At 35.7% G+C, this 23,603-nt stretch overlaps 1 protein-coding gene across 2 annotated transcripts in view; it reads left to right on the top strand.

The window, feature by feature from the left end:
* The window catches only part of LOC105205656 (high affinity cationic amino acid transporter 1), a 119,148-nt gene that overhangs the window by 63,859 nt on the left and 31,686 nt on the right, over positions 1–23,603 (top strand). For both annotated transcript variants that reach the window (XM_039446117.1, XM_026139683.2), the window contains exon 5: positions 8,233–8,611. In XM_039446117.1, the coding sequence (XP_039302051.1) occupies positions 8,233–8,611 (379 nt within the window). The remainder of the gene's footprint in view (positions 1–8,232; positions 8,612–23,603) is intronic.

Raw genomic sequence — 23,603 nt, forward strand, 5'->3', positions numbered from 1 at the left:
GCCGCTATTAAGTCTGCCAAAAATACTTACTTGACTAAAAGGCTTGGCTCGACCTCCAGCGCAGCACGATTATGGTCCGACTTGCGCTCTCTGGGCCTCGCTAGCGCTGGGACCCAGTGTCCGCATCTAAACGTCTCTCTAGAAATCCTGAACTCCTTCTTCTCCTTAGCTCACCTCGCCTCACCCGACCCCCCTATCCCGCCGCCAGGCTCTCTTCAAATCTCTCCCTTTAGCCCACCCTACTCTCCCTCTCCTCTTCCTTGCTCCTCTGTCTCTTCCTCGCCTCTAGCCGACCCTTCCACCTTTTACTTCCTTCATATTACACCCGACGCTCTGTTGCGTGCTCTGCGCCACAGCACCTCCAACTCTTCCGGACCCGACGACATCAATCGTCGCCTCATCTTAATGTGTCTTCCGTGCATCTTTACTTTCATCCTTGATATCTTTAACCGGTCCTTTACCACTTCCTCCTTTCCCTCCTCCTGGAAACTCTCTCACATTATTCCACTTCCCAAATCCAAGCATCCCTCCGAACCTTCCCATTTCCGCCCTATATCCTTGCTTTGCTTCCTGTCCAAAGTGCTCGAACGCGTTGCCTTCGAGCAACTTTCCTCCCACCTATCGACCTACAACCTTCTTGATCCTCTCCAAACCGGCTTCCGAAGGGGGCATAGCACACAAACGGCTCTACTGAAGCTGCTCGACGATGTGAGACTGGCCATCGACAAAAGGATGGTCACTTTGCTCGTCCTGTTCGACTTTACAAAGGCCTTCGATACGGTCTCTCACGAGCTCCTTCTTTGTAAGCTGTGCTCCTTCCGCCTGTCTCCCTCCGCCTGCCAATGGGTGCGGTCCTACCTTACGGGGCGTCACCAGCGTGTGCGTGGCCCGGACGGCTCCTTCTCGTCTTGGATGCCTGTTCTCGCCGGGGTCCCTCAGGGCTCGGTTCTCGGCCCCCTGCTCTTTTCACTCTTCATTAATGATCTCAGATCCGTCCTAAAACATTGCAACCACATCCTGTACGCGGACGACCTTCAAATTTACATTCACTTTCCACCTGCTGAAATTGACGCCGCTCTCGCTAAGGTCAGAGCGGACATTGCCGCAATCGAGTCCTGGGCCCAGAACAACTTTCTCATCCTTAACGCTCGCAAAACCAAATCCATGCTCCTGGGGTCCTCTAAATTTATCAACACCATCCCCTCCTCTCGTATCCAACTTCACCTCAACGGTGCACCAATTGAAATAACCGACAAGGTCACAAATCTCGGCATCTGTCTATCCAGCTCTCTCAGCTGGTCGGAACAAGTTCGCGGCACTTCGAGCCGCGTCAACGGTATCCTTTGGCGGCTAAAAGCTTTCTCCGGCTGCCTCTCCTTGCGCCTCCGTACTCAGCTCGTCACGGCTCTCATCTTCCCCGTCTTTGACTACTGCGCGGCCCTCTTTACAGATTTAACGGGGCAACAAAAACTAAAGCTAAGACGCTTAATGAACTCATGCGTGCGGTTCATTTACAATCTTCGCAAGGATGAGCACATTTCGGGGTACTACGAGAAGTTGGGGTGGCTCAGCTCTGACGACAGGAGGGAGTATCTCACATGTTGCCTCCTATTCTCTATAATCCTTAATTCGTCTCCCCCCTATCTCTCAGAAAATTTCCGTCCTCTTCACCGCCCTCTCTCACACCTGCGCTCCTCCCCCTCCTCTTCCCTCGATCTTGCCATCCCCTTCTGCCGCACCTCCACCTACCAACGTTCCTTTCATTCGACCGCATGCTCTCTTTGGAACAATCTCCCTCCTGCCGTCAGGGAGACTGCCTCAACTAGCGCCTTTAGGCGCTCGCTCTTCGGCTATTTATTGAGCCGCGGTCGTGCTATAACCCCTCCCCCCCCCCGCCAGGCTCTTAGCGCTCTTCAACTTCACTCACCACAAACATTACTATCACCGATATGTTATTTCATTTGTTTTGTTTTGTTGTTACAGAATTATTGTATAGTTTAGTTATCTCAGTTATATCTACTTCTTCTTTGCAGCTTAGTATTCTCCTGCAATTTCGTTTGCTCTTAGTTTGTAAGTGATATTATTGTTACTCTCTACGTTTTTCTGTACTTCTGCGCGTCCTTAGAGGGCTTGCCCTAGGACAGAATAAATGCTTATTCATTCATTCATCTCTCTCTCTCTCTCTCTCTCTCTCTCTCTCTCTCTCTCTCTCTCTTCTCCCCCTTTTCTCTCCACTTTGTTTAAAAAAACCTTAAATATCCTACTTGTTTGTAGAAAATATTATTTCTTTAAAGTATTATTTTTTTTTTTTAAGTAATATTTATTTGTGTGAAGTAAATAATTTGCTTGAATGGCCCTAATAACATATTTACTTAAACTACGAAAATTGTTTTCACAGTGTACATACATAGAATAACTTGCTTTTACACAATAATTTCTCGTTAATTAGATTAATTAAAATTAGTATTAAAAACATATCGTTTGTTTGAGACAAACTTTATATTCAAGTGTAATTATCCATTAAACTACTTTTAATATCAACTTCAATAAATCTTATTTAAAGGTATAGTTTGCCGTTGTCTCGATGAAACTTTCTCCCAATGGTTCAGAAGAGATTCGATAACTCCGTGGCCTGCTCGATTTCTGGATTACAATTCATGTGATTTTTTTCTTCGGGAGGCAATAAAAGAAAAAATATTTATGCACACTAACATCGAGACGGCTGACGAGATGACGGAATTAGTATTCCGCACTATTGAGGGAATTAGTAATGTTCAAGTTTGAAGAGCTACGCAAAATGTACAGAAAAGAGCAAGAACATGTATCGGAGTAGGAGGAGCACACTTCAAACATTTATTATAATTATAAGAAAATAAATAATTAATTGACGTTGAATTGATAAATTACAATAACACCAAAACGTTTATTTTAGTTATGCACCTTAGGATCTTTAAGGTTTTTTTTAAACAAGGTGGAAAGAGGGAGGGAGGGAGAGAGAGAGAGAGAGAGAGAGAGAGTGTGTGTGTGTGTGTGTTTTTGATTACAGCCGTTTTGTTGCTCATCGTTGTTCTCCCGCCGCGTAGTTTGTCACCTCTGCTCCGCCCGTTTATTGTCCGTCACTGCTTTCTTTCTATAGACGGGTGCTCATTCGTTAACTTTAACATCATATAGCATGGAACAGAAGGCTCAGATCAAAAAATGACTCAGGACTTTTTGACTTGGATTCGTGTCCTCTAACTCATGGTATACTCCAAGTCCCTTTGTTTTGTTACACCCTGTATAATAAAATTTAATAAATTTGATAAAAACTTTGGATGGTGAGGGTATTTTGTTAAACAAAACAAAAAAATTTCTTTGCAGTTTTTTCAAGGGTTTAATATTTAATAATACGTGATATTACTTAATCTTGTTCAATTTAGAATTGTGTTATGACTGAAAATTAATTTGGCGCGCATTAAATTTGAGGAAAGTATATAAAATCACACAAACAATATAAGCACGAAGACCTAGTTGCGACCGTAAAAGGCATTCTTGTTCAATTTGTATTAAAACGAAAAAAAATTTTGTTTACATTTTTAAACCGTACAACTTTTGTTAAAAAAATTTTTTTTGTCTTTTCTACTTTCGACGATATTTGCCCCGAAAGAGAAATATGTTTTTTTTTTAAGGTGTTTCACCGCTTAAACATAAGATTCCGCCAATATAAAAAAAATATGGGGTTTTTTTTAGATTTTCATGTTTAACTTAATATACTAGACAAGACAAGCGCGCGCTACGCGCGCATTACAAGACTTTTGATGTTACATAATTTTATACAAATTTAATATGACACTATTAAACCCCTCAATACACAAAGTCAAAATACACGATCTCCGCAATGACAGCCGCTCACGAAGTTAGCGCAGCGAGAGAACCAATCGGCATCACGGAAAAGCAACAACAATAATTTTGATACGTTCGATATATTCTTTACATGCCTTTTTTCAGAAACGATTATTGACAAAGTGCACATAAATACAATAACAAAACAAAGCTAATTAGACCGAATGTGTATTATTAAATCTGTTTTTGTCATCGTACCTTCTTCTAATGCGTATTTCATTTTTCTCAGAAAAAATGTGTTTTGCTTTCTCAGATCTGCTTCCAAGTCAAGTAATTTGTTAATTCTAGCGTTAATGTAAATGTATATTTTGAGTGTATTGACGTTTGAAACAAGTATCAAACGATTTTATGAAGATATAAAAATGATTCTAATGCCTGTTGTACGTTTTTCCTGTTACGTCCCAGCAAACACAGTAATATAACATATACATCTTAAGTACATAACAGTAGGTATCACAAAGTAACGAGTTATGTAGCAAGTAACGTACATGTGCGTTACATGTACTATTAAATGTCAGCAACAAAATTACGTCTCTGATCTATTTCAGATATGTAGCAGAACACTTTAAATGTTATATCTATAATATATAATTGTGCTAATACTGCGATGTAACATATTTGTTTTTGAAACATGTTACATCAAAGTAATGGTAAGTTTTGATTTTCTTTACTGCTCTTTTATTCGGTGTTTGCAGGATGTAAATTATATATACTGTCGATACACTGAGAGAAGAGAATGGTTGCAATTACCATAATTCAATTTTATGTTTATTATGTTTATATGGTTCCAATATTGGAAGTTTAAAAAGATTAGTTTTAATCATTAGTAAATCAAAACATCTTCCACTTGATTTTATTTTTAAAGGAATCCATCAGAAAAATTATTTTATTATAATAACACCAAAATTCTAATCGGTGTAAAATCTCATAAAACTCCACCTTTTATACCTTTTATGTAATTCCTTTTTTGCGAGAAGTAGAACGCTATAGCAACCGTCTAGTGACGGTTTTGTGCACTACGATACGCAGAAAAAAAAGTATGTGATATTTGTGACAATAATTGCATGGTTAAGAAAATAATTATATTCACTATAATTGTTGCATTAACAATATAAAAATAGTTATCTTAATTTTCATACGTATCTTAATATTTTACCATATTAATAGTTGTAATTATCATAATTTATAGTAAAATATTTTCATAGTTTCACAACTATACATATAAGGTTTGTACAATATAGTGATAATAACTATAAAAATAGTTCACCTAAACATAACTTTCCAACTAAGCAATTATAGTTACAAATACCGCATACTTTTTTCTCTGTGTACTAAAAATCTATACTACAGGTTTTTAGTACCGACAGTATTTATTGAAAAACTCAACACATAAATGTGTATATATATAATTATAACATAATTAAATTCATATGGAGAGTAAAAAAAATGTTTAATTCTTTTAACTTAAGCATAGTTTTTAGCAAGAAATTAAATCAAAATTTTTTTCATTGTTTACATATATTTTACGAGATTACATTTTTACATTATGTTATGAATTATATACGTAACAAAGAAATATAATTTTCAAACAAAATAAACGAAGGTTATAATTTTGTTAAATACAATTTTGTTTAAATATAATTTTGTTCTTTTAGAGTACTTTTAAAGAGTAACCCTAAATTTGGCCCATTTTTTGGACCTCAAATTTCAAACTTTTTTTATGCTAAATAGTACTATGTAATGGAACATTAATCCCAGAGAAATTTTAAGATGTGCATAAGCGCGGTTTTAGAGATATAAAGGGTTGAAAGTAATGATTTCTCATAACACAGGGCACCGTTTTTAGACTTCTTTTCTGTTATTTGAATAAAAGTTACCATTTTTCATTGTATTTTCATGCGCTGAACACAAATCTGGTAAGTAAATTACTCTATCACATCAGATTTCTTAGAAAAGTGTCAAAAATGATCATTTTTATTTCACCGTAGCATTAAAAAAATCTATTTCTGTCTACCTAAAAATCTGTCTAAAAAATATATATATAACAAAGTGAAACATTGTTTCTTATGGATTTTTATCTCGGATTGAAATATTACCTTAATTTTCGTTTAGTATGAAAACTCCCGAGATCGATAGAATTGAACTGACACGTGACACCGCCTTTCACGGATCAAGATGCTTTTTAATAAGCTGAGAGTTCCCTTGTTTCTCACAGATTAGGGTGCTTTTTTAATGTGAGTCTTCTTGCCTCTCACAGATTGAGGTGTTTTTTTAATGTGAGTCCCTTTGTCTCTCACAAATTGGGTGCTTTTTAATGTGAAAGACAGATTTTTAGATAGATAGAAATAGATTTTTTTAACGCCATGATGACATAAAAACGATTATTTTTGACACTTTTCTAAGAAATCTGACGTGATAGAGCAATTTGCTTACCAGATTCGTGTTCAGCGCGCAAAAATACATAGAAAATGATAAATTTTATTCAAACAATAGAAAAGAAGTCTAAAAATGGCGCCCTGTGCTATGAGAAACTCACTTTCAACCCTTTATATCTCCGGAACCGCGCTTATGCTTATTTTAAAATTTCGTTGAGATTAATGTTCCATATAATACTATTTGTCATCAAAAAAGGTTTAAAATTCGAGGTCCAAGAAATGGGTCAAAAAACAGGTCTTTTTGGGCTCACTCTTTATATGATATTTACGTCTCATCCACATAACAATGATATATAATATTGTTCTTTTCATGTGCTCCTTCATTTATGTAATAGTTATGTGTTAGTTTACTGGGGTCAATCCTACTTCGCTATTGTTAACATGGAGTTTTTGGTCGATTATTCAAGAGTCTTAAACAAAGTAATTAAATCGAAATTTTTTTTGCTGCTAAATTGATATAACTGTCTCAACTTTCATGCAGAGCTTTAATGCGGTATATTAGTTAGTCTGTTTATGGCTGTTTATAGTAGATGATTTATACTCGCGATTTTTATAATGTCAAAAAATTAAGAATTTACCTCAAATTTTGTATTTTCAATGAATTTTCTTGTGCTAAAGCACTTATAAGAATTAAAAAATTATAATTTACTGTTCTAAAAGTTGATAAATAATGTCTTTCAAATCAGTCAGATGGCGTATGCTGTCTTTCCAAAATGCAAGCCCTCTTCTTTAATATATGCATGGCATGTATGAATAATTAATGGCAGTTCGGGCGTGGCTAAATCAAGGTGATTCTTATATCTCTTATCAAATCGACTGTTTCTTGCTGTAAACACTTTTACAAAATACAACACAGACAATTGTCTTTCGAAAACACACGAATGGTATAAAACATTCAAAAAAGTTTGTGATTGAAGATATACCTTGTTCCGAATACTCGACATCATCTAACAATAAAAATATTTGAAAAGTGAAGAAATTATTGCTTGAAAATCGGTGAATGAGTGATAGAGAGATTGCTATAAAACTTAATATATCAGTAGATTTAATACATAGCATTTTTTAATTGATATTTTCAACTTTATACGCGTCTCAGCACGGCTATTCGAAAAAATCTAAATTTTGTGTTCTCGTAAATTTTGTAAACTTTTTGATCAGACACTTAACAAATATCATTCATCAAGCAGCATATTCATTAGACCTGACCCCTTGTAACTTTCTTCTGTTCCAAAAGCTCAAATTACCACTTTGTGGAAAACATTTGGAGTTGATAGAGGCTATAAAAGAAAATTCGTTGAACAAGATAAAGGTCATATCCTCACCGACTTATGATATTTTGAGAAAAATGAGTAAAATGTTAGTATATGTGTGTTACAAAAAATGGAGACTATTTCGACAAAAACAAAATAAATTTATTTAATTAATTATTAATTTCAACATTTTATTTAACAATCCTGGATATTTTTTGAGCAGAAGGTACGTCTCTTTAACCTTTATCAAGCCACTTAGGGTTTGCTGGACTCAGGTGTAATTAAAGCGTAAAATTATTTCTAAAATTGCAGCGCTAGTGCATCTCCGTATAGCAATAAAAAGAAAGAAAATAATATTGCACTTATACAGAATCTGAAGAATTTTTATTTTAGAGTCTTGTGGTCTCCATTGGGGACTGAGCTTTCGGCTTTTATTCACGTATTTTGCAAAAGATTAAATGTTAACTTAATAAATTAATTTGGTTACTAAGTATTTGAAAACTATTCTAAATCTTATGATCTCTTTTACTAATTGTCAGTTCAGATATTAACAATTAGAATTATGTATTTACAAACTTATGACTAGAGATACATATATGTTAGATATATAAGAATTTACAGTTGTCATATACAACTAAAAATACAAAAGTTTTAACAATTTTTAGCTGACATTAATAACTGGAACACAAAACCCAACTGTACCGAGACAGATTGCAAGCTTGGGGAAGGGGGGTTCATGCCTTTTGGTATATCGGGCATTATAAAAGGCGCAGCTACATGCTTCTATGGATTCATCGGCTTCGATTGCGTAGCTACCACAGGAGAAGAAGCTAAGAATCCTCAACGATCTATTCCCGTAGCAATTGTCGTATCATTAACAATCGTTTTCTTTGCGTACCTCGGTGTTTCCGTAGTACTCACCACCGTTTTACCGTACTATGAACAAAATGTTGATGCACCCTTTCCTCATATGTTCAACGTAATAGGATGGGAATGGGCCAGGTGGTTCGTGACGGTTGGAGCAATTAGTGGATTATGCGCTAGGTAATATTATTTATCCTTGGTAGAAGCGGATCTAGTCGATCTGATTCAGAATTTAGTAACTAGTTATATCTAAATTAGATTTTCTAACTTGTAACTGATTAGTTACTACATATTCGTATTAGATGCGCAGCTAAGTTCCCGCTGTTTGTCAATAGATAGCTCCAGCAGTAAGTGCTGGTCGATTTAGACATATCCAAAACGTCATAAACCAAGCTTAGACATATGGTAAACAAACCGCGTTAACACGTTAGTGATTTTGTTTTGGCGTCATATACTTTTGATTGTGTAAAAATGTTTGATTTTGTGCCAAATAATCGTCATTTGCAAGAAGTTGATTTCCTTATTTCATTCAAAGAAAACGGCGGCTGAAGCGCATCGAGAGCTCCAAAAAGTTTACGGAGATGCTGCTCTAAGTGAAACAATGTGCCGTGATTGGTTCCGTCGCTTCAAAGACGGTGATTTTAATGTTGACGACCGTCCGCGTGAAGGAAGGCCAAAAACATTCGAAGACGCTGGATTGGAAGCATTGCTCAATGAGGATCCGTGCCAAACGCAAGAACAGCTTGCTTCAGCATTAGGAGTTACCCACCAAGCCATTTCCAAGCAATTGCATGCGTTGGGAATGATTCAAAAGCAAGGGGAACTTGGGTTTCTTATGATTTGAAGCCAAGGGACGTTGAGCGTCGTTTTTTCACTTTCAACAACTGCTCCAGCGGCAAAAAAGGAAGGGTTTTCTTCATCGCATCGTGACGGGTGATGAAAAATGGATTCATTACAGCAACCCAAAGAAAAGAAAGTCATGGGAACTGCCCGGTCATGCTTCTACGTCGTCGGCTCGGTCGAATATCCACGCTGCGAAGGTTACACTATGTATTTGATGGAACCAGGTTGGTGTTATTTATTGAGCTGTTGAAACCGGACGAAACCATCACTGGGAAACGGTATCGACTTTAATTGATGCGACTGAGCCTAGCACTGCGCGAAAAACGGCTACAATAGGAGCAGAGGCACGACAAAGTGATTCTACTGCATGACAACGCTCGGCCTCATGTTGCCAAATCCATTAAAACCTACGTAGAAACGCTCAAATGAGAAATCCTACCCCACCCGCCATATTCCCCAGATATTCCGCCGTCCGATTATTACTTATTCCGTTCGATGGCACATGGTCTGGCTGATCAACAGTTCCACTCATATGAAAACATCAAAAAATGGCTTGATTCGTGGATAGCTTCAAAAGACGAACACTTTTATCGTAACGGTATTCGAGCTCTGCCAGAAGGGCGGATCCCGATAGCGCACGAGACCGATAGCCCATCACCATTCACAGCGGCCAATGCCTAGAGTTTTTCAGTTGGTTGGGTTAAATAAGTCAAGATGATTGGTTGGCGGACTATTGCACCGTGCGCTATCGGATCCCGTTCCTGCTAGAAAGATGGGCAAAGTTGTAGCTAGCGATGGGCAATACTTTGAATGATTTATTTGTAACCACCTTTTTTTACAATAAAGTTGCATTTTCATAAAAAAAAACAGCGAGAACTGTTGCGCACCTAATAATAAATTTTTGTACGTAACTGTCTAGTCATTATTTAGAAAAATAATAGTAAAGATGGCTCTGTGTTTTCAAAAATATATAAACTATCTACTGTCTAGCCATTAGATGTCCACAAGACCTCAATTCCTTTGAGAACTAATCTTAGATAGAGATTATCTCATTTTAAAAGATAATTTCAGATTGAGATTATCTCGTTTTGTAAAAAATCTGTTTAGTGATTGAAAAACTATAACATACATACGCATACAATACAGAGAGTTGCAGAAACATTGCAAAATAATTTCATTAAAACATTGCAACATTACTATAAAATTGCAACGTTATGGTGTCTACTTTTTGAAATCTTGCAATAAAACATCTTAAAAACTTATTATCTAATTTAGCCTAAATTTAAATTATACGTATGCATACGCGCGCGCGCATGCATGCACGCACACGCACACGATACGCACACGCACATACATACACACGGACTTCTACTTCCATCACAAGACCTTAGGTTTTGTCTTTGTTTCTTTATTATTACTTCTTTGTTTTCTTTTTTCCCTACTTCTCTACTCTCTTACATTTTCTCTCACTCTTTTCTTTATCTATTCCTCCGCCTCCCCTCTATCTCCTCCTTTAGCCTCATTTCTAAACATTCCTCTCTAAACCACTTCAGCTTCCTTATCCATCCCTCTTTTTCACCATTCTCTTTTCACCACCTAATACTTTCACCATTTCCTGTCAATTCCTCTCTGCCCTCTCCCCCCAGTTCTCACACTCCACCCATACGTATTCCCACGTTTCCCTTCCCCTTCCGCACAGTCTATCCTCCTTGTTTCCTTCCCTTATTTCTAATTTATTTCATCTTCTCTCCTCTTTTCTTAGATGCTGCAGAATTCCCCTTCCCTTTATTCTTCCATATCACTTAATTAATTTTGAATTTCTTATTTTCTCCCATCTTTCCTCCCTTTATTTCTCTTAATCTCTTTCTTTCAAAACATTAAAATCAAAATTCTCTTTATCTCCTGTCTCTTCTTTCTCCTTTCCTTTTTTCTTGAACAAAACCTGCCTTTCCTCCTCATTTTGACAAATTTTTTCCTTTCCTACCCTTCTCCTTCGTTTCTTCTCAACATCTCCTGACTATCTCTGCTACCCCTTTCTTTCCTTAATCTTTTTCCAAAATTCTATGATTTTTTTCTTACCCTTGCCCTTAATTTATCTTTCTGCAACTCTTCTGTCAGCATTTATTCTGGAGTCCCTTAATCCATTTCTAATAATCATTTAAAATATCAAGTTTAGTACAGGTTTCGTTCTTGACGATTAACTATGTAGTACCATCTTTTATGCCTCGTAGCGCCACAAACTTTAAAGATTTTCTTTTCTCCCTTTGCATGCCCTATGCTTCATAACGTTTTTTGTGCTCGAAGGAGTCACAACTAAGAAATACAAAGGAAGTATTGTATATATACTAAGAAAAGTTTTTGGCCGCAATGTCAAAAAGAAGTGAGAGAGACGCTAAATTAGATCCGTTAACTGAACAATTTAGAGCTATGCGGAAAAGACTAAAGAGATTAAAGCGGTCGGGAGGAAAAGAGGTTGGAAATTCCCCTACGGCCATTGTTCTTCTATAAATACAGACACCGGAGGAAGAAAAAGAAAACGGTAAGCCAGACTACTTTTAAAGACAAAATGCAATGAGCCTTGTTAGAAGAGCACGTTGCAACGTCTATAATAGCCACTATGTTACGCAAAGGTCTCAAGGGAAAAGCGATGAGCCCTTACTAGAAGAGAAACATATCGCAAACCCTCACTAGAAGGAGGCCTTATCGCAGTTGCAATGTCGCGACATGAGCTTTCACTAGAGAAAGGACGTGTTATGCAAAAATCTTGCAGCGAACCTCCACAAGGTTAACTTAAAAAAACCTAACTCCTTTACATCAAAAATTCTCCTTCGCCTTAGGAAAAAACGCGAAAGAAATCATTATTTGAACCGGTGTTAGTTTCAAGTGATAGAGATGACACCGAGAATTTGGACGAGAATAAATCAATTATTTCCTCGGTAGACAGCGGCTCGGACACCGACAAGGGAACGCGGGAGAGCGTGATAATTGACACTGAAAAGGTTAAAATAATGCATCGAAAAAGATCAAGAGTCAATAAATGTGGCAAGTCTTGATAGTGAAACACGGGAAAAGCTCTGCTTGAGAGCAAAACCATCAGAGTCAGCGGATGTGGTAATACATTCAGTGCTGATCGAAGAATAGACAAACTGGATGTATACGGACTTTTACGAAGGAGACGAAGATGAAGAAAAAAACGGGAGGAAAAAGAATCTAAAGCACGTAAAGAGGTCATAAAAGAATTCCTGCGAAAAAGCACTTTGTGCATCAAAGCACCAAACTCAATTCAGAAATTCTAGCTCACATGTCGGAATTCGCAAAAAGCAGGAACAAACACTTCGCCGCATCCCAAAAGGATGCGGCGATGATAGCAGTGGCCAAGTGTATCTCCTTAATTTTGGAATTAGAGGAGAGTAAAATTTCAAGTATGCTACTGAAAAATTTGGAAAACGCCGGAAAATTGATGGCAAGTCTCCATTACCAGCAATCAGTGGCAAGAAGAGCTTTTATCATATCAGATATACATAATAAATATAAAGAACTCTTGAAAAAATCGGAAATCATGTCAGATCTTTTTGACAACAATCTGTTTAAACGCCTCAAACACACGAAATCCCTGGGTAAAGTAATAGAGAAACTTTCGTTCCAACATCAATTCAAGAAACCTTTAAATACATCGAACCAGAGAAACAGAAAGAGCCTGCCATCAAAGTCCTGGAGTCAATCGAGCCGCCAGATTCAGAAAACAAGAAGCTCCCGAAGAGGATTGCTACGCTTCAAAGACCGTCAGAAGAACTCGTATTGGAACGACAAGAAATCGAAAAAATCGACTTGTTACAAACGTTAGAGATGAAAAACGACGTTGCAGGATGATTTAAAGTTTTTCTCAAAATATGGAAAATAGTCACACGAAATAAGTTCGTAAAAAATTGTATCAAAGGCTATTCAATTTAAATCGATTCACAGCTTACTCAGTCACATGTGCCAAATGAACCATTGCTACAGGGCTCTCAGACGCTCGATGACATAAAATATACAATTAAAAATCTTTTAACGTTAGGGGCAATTAGACCTTGTACTTTAAGGGATTCAAAGTTCATATCCTCATATTTTCTAACCTCAAAATTGGATGAAACGTTTAGATTTATTCTAAATTTGAAAAAATTTAACAATTTTATTCAAACAAAACATTTTAAATTAGAGGATTATAGGGCAGACATGTTTTTAAATTAAATTATTTCAAAAAAAGATTGGATCATACAATTAGCTAGATATTTCATCCGACTTGCACTAAATTGCACTCCCCTAGACGGGTTGCCCCAAATCTCTGCCGACGGTGAACGCGTTTAATTCCGCAGTCCCGTTAAATATTTTGGTGTCTATATCTCAAACACACTAACGTGGAACATTCAGGTCACTAAAATGTCAGCCAAGATCAACATAACTCTCCATCAACTCAAGCTCTATAAGCATTTAATACCTCGCTTTTTGCGCATCAGACTTGTGTCTACATTCATTTTCTCGATCTTTGATTATTGTTGCGCCGCTTTTATTAACATTACCGATAACCAGGATCTCAGACTTCAGAGGGCGCTTAACTCTTGTATGCTTTATATTTATCCTATTGCATGGGATAAACATGTTTCTCGGTATTTCTGCGATGACTCAAGGTAAGAGCAAGGCGTATGTTTTTCGTGGGTTGCCTGACTTTTCGGATACTATCGGCACGCGTACCTACATCACTCTTTCTTGCGTTAAAGAGTCAAAACATGCGACTTCATGATACGAGGGCTCAGGATAACCTACTGATGCCTCCACTGTGTCGTACTGAGTTTTTCAAGCAGTCTTTTTGCAGCTACGCTATTGAGTTATGGAATGGCATCCCTCGAGGCGTTTGCTGTGCCACCTCTCTGTGTGATTTTAAAAGGCAATTACATAGTTATCTCGTCGAGACTATTGATAGTTCCTGAATTTCGAGCAGATGTTTCACCATTTCTGAATTTTTATATTTGAATTATGAATTGTATTGTTTTAATTTCTTTTCTTCTTTTACTTTACTTTATTATTTTTTTTATTCTCTAATTCTGTTTTGTTTATATTAACTTTTTTATTTCTTTTTTATTTTTGTTAATTTGTGACGTTGTATTTTATGTTAGTTCTACTGTATGTGTACAAGCGTTTGAGAGGATTTTTTCTTAGAGCGTTCAATAAATGATGATATCATCATCATTATCATCATCATCATCATCATCATCATCATCATCAGCTCTCTCTCTCTCTCTCTCTCTCTCTCTCTCTCTCTCTCTCTCTCTCTCTCTCTCTCTCTCTTTCTTTCTTTCTCTTTCTCTTTCTTTCGAACGCTCTCTCGATTGGGTAGCTGCATAGTGCACATAAGAACCCATCTTGATGGACAGTCGCTCGTTTTGAGTGTTGTAAATGCGCCTTGGTGGACACTTGCAAAACTAAAGACTAACACTGAAAACTGAAATCGTCAAAGTGACTCTTTTCATAGACTCGCTAATCAAATCTCGGGATTGACTGAACCGATTTCATTCGGACCGGTTGCAATCGAAAGCCCGTAAAAAGTTATTATAAAAGTATCATTAGAATTTTTTTCATTATAACCTTGTTTTTAAGTAAACTTCGAGTTAATTAAATCGGAAAATGGGCAAGGCGAAAATTCAAGATAAAGCTACTGCGATAGCGTTTCGACAATGTCAGTGCCGTAGTCATCATCACATATTGACTCAAATATTTTTTTTAAATATTTTTATATATTAGGTGTAGTAAAAAGAAATCAATTATGGAAATTGTCGAGTCCGACCGTCATGTAAGCACTGTTTTGATTGCCCAGGAGCCAAACATTGCACAAAAAACCGTTTGGAACCACATAAATAAGGCTGGATACAAAAACAAGCTCGATGTATGAATGCCACTCGAGTTAACGCAAAAAAACCTCATGGACCAAATTCCCATCTACGAATCGCTGCTGAATCACAACAAAATCAACCCATTTCTGAAGCGGATGGTTACTGGTGATAAAAAGTGGGTCACTTACGACAACGTCAAGCGAAAACGTGGTTGAATCGCGGTGAGTCGGCGCAAACGGTGACTAAGCCAGGATTGACGGTCAGAAAGGTTTTGCTGTGTTTGGTAGGATTAGCAGGGAATCATCTACTATGAGCTCCTCTACGGCTAAACTTTTAATTCAGACCTGTACTGTCAACAATTGGACCCTCTGAAGGAAACAATTGCCCAGAAGCGGCTAGCTTTGGCCAATAGAAGAGGAATTGTATTCCATCAAGACAACGCCAGATCACACACATCGACAGTGACTCGCCAGAAGCTCCGGGAGCTTGGTTGGGAGGTTCTTATGCATTCACCTTATAGTCCCGACCTGGCATCATGTGATTACCACATGTTCCTGTCTATGGCAAATGATTATGCTGGTGAAAAATTTGCCTCAAGAGAAGCTTGTAAAAATTGACTGTCCCAATTTTTTGCCAATAGAAACAAAGGTTTCTATGAAAAAAGCATAATAAAATTACCTTCAAAATAGCAACAAGTTATCGAACAAAATAGTGCATATTTGACCTAAATCAGATTACTCTAACTACGCTAAATAAAGCCTTCAGTTTAATGCAAAAATAATGGATTTCTTTTTACTACATCTAATACCTGGCGTCGCAATGCTATCACATCGCTTGATTTAGAAAATGCATACTTCTTAGTTCCGGTCGACAAACCTTTCACAAAATATCTAAGGTTTATTTTTCAAAGCCAATGTTTCGAATTTATATGTTTACCATTTGGGTTAAACGTGGCCCCATATGTATTTACAAAAATATTGAGACCAGTAATAAGTTATCTCCGTAACAAGGGATTTAATTCTGTCATTTATCTAGACGTTATATTGCTTACTGATGCATCAAAACAGGCATGCATCAAAAACATAAAGGCTTCTGTTAACTTTTCGAATTTCTAGCTGTTAGAATTTCTAGATATTATAATAAATCATAAAAAGAGTAGTTTAGAGTCTAGCCAACAAATAAAATTTTTAGGAATCATTTCTATAAAAATAGAGTTGGAATTGCCAATTAATAAAAAACAAGAAATGATTGGACTTTTAGAGGAACATAGTACAAGAAAAGTTGTCTTTATTAGACAATAGTCGACCTTAGTTGGTTTAATAAATGCGTGCTGCCGGGCAGTTAAATACGGGCGGTTATATACCAAAGAACTCGAACAATTCAGATATTTAGGACTGTTAGAAAACGATAACAATTTTTGTGCCAAATTTTGCATCCAAACATCTCAAGCCGGATATCAAATAGAAAAAAAATATCCCCGGAGCTTCAAACCCAGTTAGAGATGATAATTATGAACATGAAATTTTTGGATGCGTTTACCACAGGTTGGGGCGCCTTCCGCAAAGGAACCTTCAGCTCGAAGTTTTTGAACAATGGAGGAACAAAAATGGCATATTAACCAACTAGAGTTAAGAGCAACTTTCTTTGCTCTAAAAAAAACCTGGTTAGGAACCTTAGAAATTGCAAAATTCTCCTACACATCGATAACACCACAGGAGTATCATATATCAATAAGATGGGAAACGCGCGTCATCCAAATTTACATAGCATTACCAAAGAAATTTGGCAATGGTGCAAAGCAAAAAACATTTGGCTGATGGTTTCGTACATCAGATCAAAAGACAATGTCAAAACAGATCGAGAATCCCAAATAAAAAATATCGACACAGAATGGGAATTAGCGGATTATGCATTCCGTAGTTTTGTAGAGATATTAGGATAACCAGAAGTTCATCTTTTCGCCACTAGGTGTAATACAAAATGCAAAAAGTTTTTTACTTGGGAAAGGGACCCAGAAACGGTTGCAATCGACGCTTTTACCGTAAATTGGGGATCACTGGGGTTGTTTTGAGCCTTGCCTCCATTTAATTTTATTCTTAGAATATTAAAAAAGGTTAAGACAGACCGGGCTGTAGGTATTGTGATAGTTCCTTGGAATACCCAACCATGGTTTCCTGTATTCCTAGGGCTTCTAGTCAAAGAACCCTTGGTCTTTAAGCCTTCATCTTTTTTACTTTTATCGCCCTGCAGATCCAGGAGACACCGACTCGCTAACAAGCTATCCTTGATGGTAGGAAAATTATTAAGGAATCCTTCAGAAAGAAAGGATTACCAAACGCATCCTGGAACAAATTCGAAGCATCATTAACGGAGTCAACTTGTAAGCAGTACGCAGGACCACTGAGACAATGGTGGTCGTTTTGTTAGAATAAAAAGCTAGACTCATATCAAACAACAGAAAATGAGATCATCCAATTCTTAACAAAAAAATTTGAGCGGGGAGTGGCATACGGATCACTAAACTCAATGAGATCAGCGATATCATTGATTAGTAAAAATAATTTAAGTCAAAACAAAAATTTATCCAGATTTTTTAAAAGTATATTTATGCTTAGACCGGTAAAACCAAAATATGATAGAATTTGAAACATAGATACAGTTCTACGGAAAATAGAAGAATGATTTCCTTTAGACAAATCACCCATCAAACGTTTAACGGAGCGTCTAGTTTTATTATTGTACTTGCTTTAGGTACCAAGCATAAAACCCAAACGTTAGCTGCAATTAAATTATCAAATGTTAAACGTAACGAAGAAGGATACGAAATAGAAATAACAGATCAGATAAAAACTTCTCGTCCGGGAGCTTATCAGCTATTGCTTACCATACCAAAATTTTCGGAGAATCCATCGTAAAAACTTGAGACATTTATGTCACAGCGACGTCAAATAAGAGAGGAAAAACAGATAATCTTTTCTTGACAATTAAAAAATCGTTCAGAGCAGCAACCCTTGCAACAATAAGCAGATGGATAAGGGCGTCCATGACTCGTTGCGGCATAAGTAAAAAATTCACGGCTCATTTGACAAGACGTGCGGCGACTTCTACAGCATTGAAAAAAGAAGTTATCTTAGAAACGATTAAGAAAATAGCTAGTTGGTCAGAAAGATTCCAAGTATTTGCCAAACATTACAATAATACTATTATATTATCAAAAGACTTTTTTGTAAAAACGTTCATAGTTAAAAACAAAATACATAAGGAAAAGTATTCCTATTCAATATCAAAAGAAATTTAAAATTACTCTCTCTGTACCTCTATATAGTTAAAGTCTTACCAAAAATAAGTAAAATTCTCATTCCATGCTCACTTTAAAAAAAAATTTTTCAAGCTTTAAACTATATAAAGCATAGAGCATAGAAAAGGAAGAAAAGAAAATCTCTGAAGCTTGTGGCGCCACGAGGCACAGAAGATGGTTAGGTACATAATTAATCGTCTTCAACAAGACCTTTATATAATTACATTTCTTGTTGAGATCGTTTAATCGCTCAATAATCAACTATTAGTGGGCTAATAAGAATAACCGTGGTTGTTGGTGCGTAGAATTAACAATTTTATTAATTTAAAAACTGACGTTTTAATTCAGCTTTGATTCATCTTTAACTACAGTTTCTTCTGTCTTGAGCGCAGTTACATACGTTTGCTTTTGCGAGATGATTCCCGGCTGGGCAATTTACCGGTTAGGACCCACGAACAATTTTTATGGGAAGATTAATTTCCGGTCACAGAGAAGCCCGCAAATTGACAAAACCCAGTTACTTTTCAAATATCTTTCCTGCATACTCTCTATTCCTTCTTATTTCATCTCCACACCTCAATCTCATATCTTAATACCATCCAAATTAGCATATCAAACAACCAGATTCTTTTCTCCTAATCTCCTCCAAATCTCTTTTTCCAATCGCCCACACTTGATCTATCACTGCCGCCACCTTTTTTATCTATCTCTAATCTGTATCCTCATTTTTCCGATATACATATCCTTGATACTTAAATTCCTTCACCTCTCCCACTGCCTTGCCTTCTTATCTCTAACTTTTTTCTCCTCCCTCCTTTACTAAAGCTTAAAATTTCCGTTTTTCCCACATTTACTTTTAAACCTTTACCTTCTAAATATTTTTTCAACTTTGCCATCATTGCTCTCATACCATCCCCTTCCTCCGTTAATAGAACCATGTCATCTGCATACCTCAACGAGTAAACCCTCTCTTCCTTTACTTTTACTCCTGCTCACCTTCCTTTATTTAAAAACTCTACATCCATCAATAATAGATTAAAAAGTCCGGGTCTCTTTGACGACCCTAATTCCTCTGCTTGTCAAAAACTACCCACTCACTTTTTCTCCCATTCTCGCCTTGCTTTTTGTCTTCTTTAACAGATCCTCACATCTTTCTATCAACCCTTCCTTTACCCTCTCTCCCTAGCATTCTCACCAGTATCCCTCTGTCCATAGAATCAAATGCGGCCACAATAACCACAAACAATACTATCATTTTTTCAGATTTCACACTTAGCTGTCAATTTACTAGGTAATTTAAAACATATGTTGTCCACCGTTCCCATACCTTTCCCGAATCCCATTTGATTCTATGGAATGAGATCCTTTTCCTCTACTTCCCTTTTTAATCTTTTTCTTAAAACCATTGCATATACGTTATACAAGGGGGTAAGCGTGACTTCTCTATAATCTGATGTTTTATTCCCTTACTCACTTTTCTTTATCGGAACTATGATCTTTTCGTTCTATTCCTTTATCTCTTCCTCCCCTTTCAAGATCCCATTTACCAATCCCAATATTCAATTCTCCAACTTATCCCCGCCATATTTCTATACTTCCCCTAGTATCCCATCCGTTCCTACCACCTTTCTAACATAGCAATGTAATGAATTTAAAATAATAAAACGCTAATAATACATCACAACGTTTTAGCAATATTGCAACATTTTATCAATAACATTTGCAGAAACGTTGTTACATTTGTAACGTTGGTATTTTGTCAGGAACGGCATTGATGGCCAGATGAACTCGACGGATGCTAAGATTATAAATGAAATAAGTCGTGATTGAACCAGAAAAACAAAAATAAATGACAATATTAAACATATTGGCTCGTTAAATGAAGAATATAGATTTTAACGCTGATTAAATCAAAAAACATGAGCAAAGAGTTACAGATAACAACGTTGATTAATCCGGAGAATACAACAGATGTATCATTTTATTAATCAAAAACTACTGATGCTATACTCGAAGGTGTAAACGCGCGTTCCGCGGAGACATAACAAGAAAGTTAACAAGAAAGTCGTTCGGCAAAATAAGAAGTATATGTCGCGACGTGAACATGTGTTACGCAGATTATCGTGACAAGTAAGATGATTAGTAGTTTCTCTACTTAAAACATGGTCGTAGATGAGCAAATTTACTGACAAGTACGTAGTGAGCCAATATGCATTCAGCCAACACATCTGATCTCTGTTCTCGCTAGCTGGCTTATATTTATAAATTACAAAATTATAATACTACATATTTCATATTGCTGAGGTCTTGCAGGTATATTATTAATTTAAGTTTCTGCAATGTCATCGTAATATTGTATTGCAATTTGCAACATTGCAATATTACTGCACTGTTGCTACAATGTTCTGTGGTGTATGGGTAATATAAACTAGAGATTTTCAGTACTGAATAAATAACAAAACATAACAAAAGGACAATAAATTATAAATTATGTATACATGGTTTATCCGTAAAGTAATAAGACTAGCCGTCGCGCGCCAGCCAGCCAACTCCAGTCGCCAGCAGCGCGTTTCCTGCAGATGAGATTTGTGATGGGGGAGTCTAAACTAAGCAACGCACCAAGCGGCAGCCGCGTCCGAGCTCTGACGTAATGAGGATCACGCGTGATGCAAAAGCTGTTTATGAATTTTTGTCACGGCAGAAAAATGAAGTATTTGCTGGAGCAGCGATACGTGATTAAATTTTGCTTTTACCTGGGCAAAACCGCTTCCGATTGCCTTGGTTAATGTGGCTTACAAAGACAATTGCCTTGGTTAATGTGACTTATAAAGACAATGTCCTGTCAAGGGCTTAAGTTTTCCGGTGGTTCAGTGAGTTCAAGAACGGACGGAAGATCGTTAAAGACATGAAGCGATCTAGACGCCCTTCAACGGGGCTTGTACTTTGGCCACATTTTCATCCAAACCATTTGTTAAAAGGCGTCCAGATTGTCGCGCTAGTCTTATTACTTTACGGACAAACCATGTAGATTAGATAGTTATCAGAAGAAGTGTTACGTTACTAGATAATAGCTATGTAAGGAACAACTTTTTTAACTTATGACTAGAAATACATGAGAGTTAATTTCTACTAAAGTAGTTGTTGCAATCTTATTTTGAAAAAGACTGGTTTTTTAAAGATAAATTAAAGAGTACACCTAAGATGGCTAAAAAAAATTAGCAAATTTTGAGAATTATTATCTTGAAAAGTAATTATTCAATTCGGTCGAGCCTTTTTTTATTCAAAAGTACATTCATTTAAGTATAATTAAGTATTTTTATATGAAATTTTAATCATGCTATTCTTTTTTGTGTGTTTCTCAATGATGCAATTTGCTGTGTTCATGATTTTTTGTTATTGGATGACTTGAAACACAAAATGTTAATAGATTTACGAAATATAATAAGTAATACTGTCATTGTTCAAATTTTTTAAATATTTTTTTTAAGGAAATGGTAGCTGTTTGAAATTAAAATTTGATTTTTCACACAAAATTTTTGACTGATTTAATTGATTAAAAATTTAAATATTTAAAAAAGTATGGGATTGTCAAGAACTAGATAAACATACATTAGTTTGCAAAATTTTACAGGTGTAATGCAATTAGCTAATTTTTATAGATTTTTGCATGTTGAACACGAATCTGTTATCGGAATTTGACTATCATGTCACAATTTTCAAAGAAATAATGTTAAAGTGGAAAAAATGACGATTTTGAGAGTCTACATGGTGTTGCAGCACTCGCAGCAAATTTTTTTCTAAATTCCGTTTACGCTACGTGAAATACGAACTTTTAACTTTAAAAGTCATTTTGTTTCATTTTGTTACAATCTTTCGTTTCTTATATAGTTGGAAATATAGTTGGAAAAAGAAATACTACAATAGTTTTTGCGCGTATCATCAATATAATTGCTACGATGTCTCTCTACTGACTGCGAACAATTATTGCAGACATATTTTTACGTGCTGAACACAAATCCGTTGCCCATATTTGCCTATCACATCACAATTTTGAGAAAAATAACATCAAAAAAATCAAAAACAAAAATTATTATGATCATTCTTGCTTTGTTTGATATCATCATTTTTGTGATGTGATAGCCAAATTCTATTAATATATTTTATATTTAATGTTAAAAAAATATATCCTAAATAACTATTCGTCTTCACCCACATAGCACGTAATATTGCAGTGATATCACAGTAATATTGCAATATTAGAAATATTACATATTACTGTGAAATATAACAAAAATATTATATATTACTGTGAAATATTACAGAAATATTGTTGATATATTATATGATAGTAACATTAAAATATTCCAGTGATATTGTTGCAATATATTGTTGCAATATTTAATCTTAAACAACAAGGCAATGTCAAATGACGTTTCTACTATGTCTTATTAATACGTCTCAGTATCTCTTTAATTATTATAATTTCGATATTTTCAATATCCTTAATGTTCTTGGTAATTTTAATATCCTATAGAAGAAATCAACTTAAAAATAAAATAATAATGTCCTTGCCCTTTCGGGAAATAAAAGTAAAAATTAAGAAAAAGAATTAATTAACTTTATTATTAGTTTAGATATTTACTTAGTTTATCCCTTAAACTGTAGTGTTTGAAAAAAGTCACACTACTGGTAAACAGTTTATAACTTTTTAGTTCGTAACAATATTACTTATTGTTTTAATTAATTATATCAATGTTATTTTTTTTATGTTTAATATATTAAATGTAACAATTTTTAAAATAATATTAAGAATAATAATAAAAATAAAAGAAATCATAAAAATAATTCATTTATTTAATTCCTTGCAGTGTTATATAAATATCACATAAACATCACAGAAATATTGTATAATATCACAGTAATATTACTGTAAAATATCACAGTATATATTGTGATGCGTTTTTGCGGACATTTTGATATTACTGTAATATCACAGTAATATTTCAGTGATATTTCTAGTATATTCTGTTGTAATATTGCAAAAGATATTGCTGTGATATCGCAGCAATATTACACGCTATGTGAGCATTGGAGAGACTTTGTATCAAGCAATTATATTAGTGATACGCGCGCACAACTAGTATTTCTTTTTCCAATTACATCT

The sequence above is a fragment of the Solenopsis invicta genome, chromosome 1 (genome assembly GCF_016802725.1).
Source record: "Solenopsis invicta isolate M01_SB chromosome 1, UNIL_Sinv_3.0, whole genome shotgun sequence".
NCBI classification, from domain to species: Eukaryota; Metazoa; Arthropoda; class Insecta; order Hymenoptera; family Formicidae; genus Solenopsis; species Solenopsis invicta.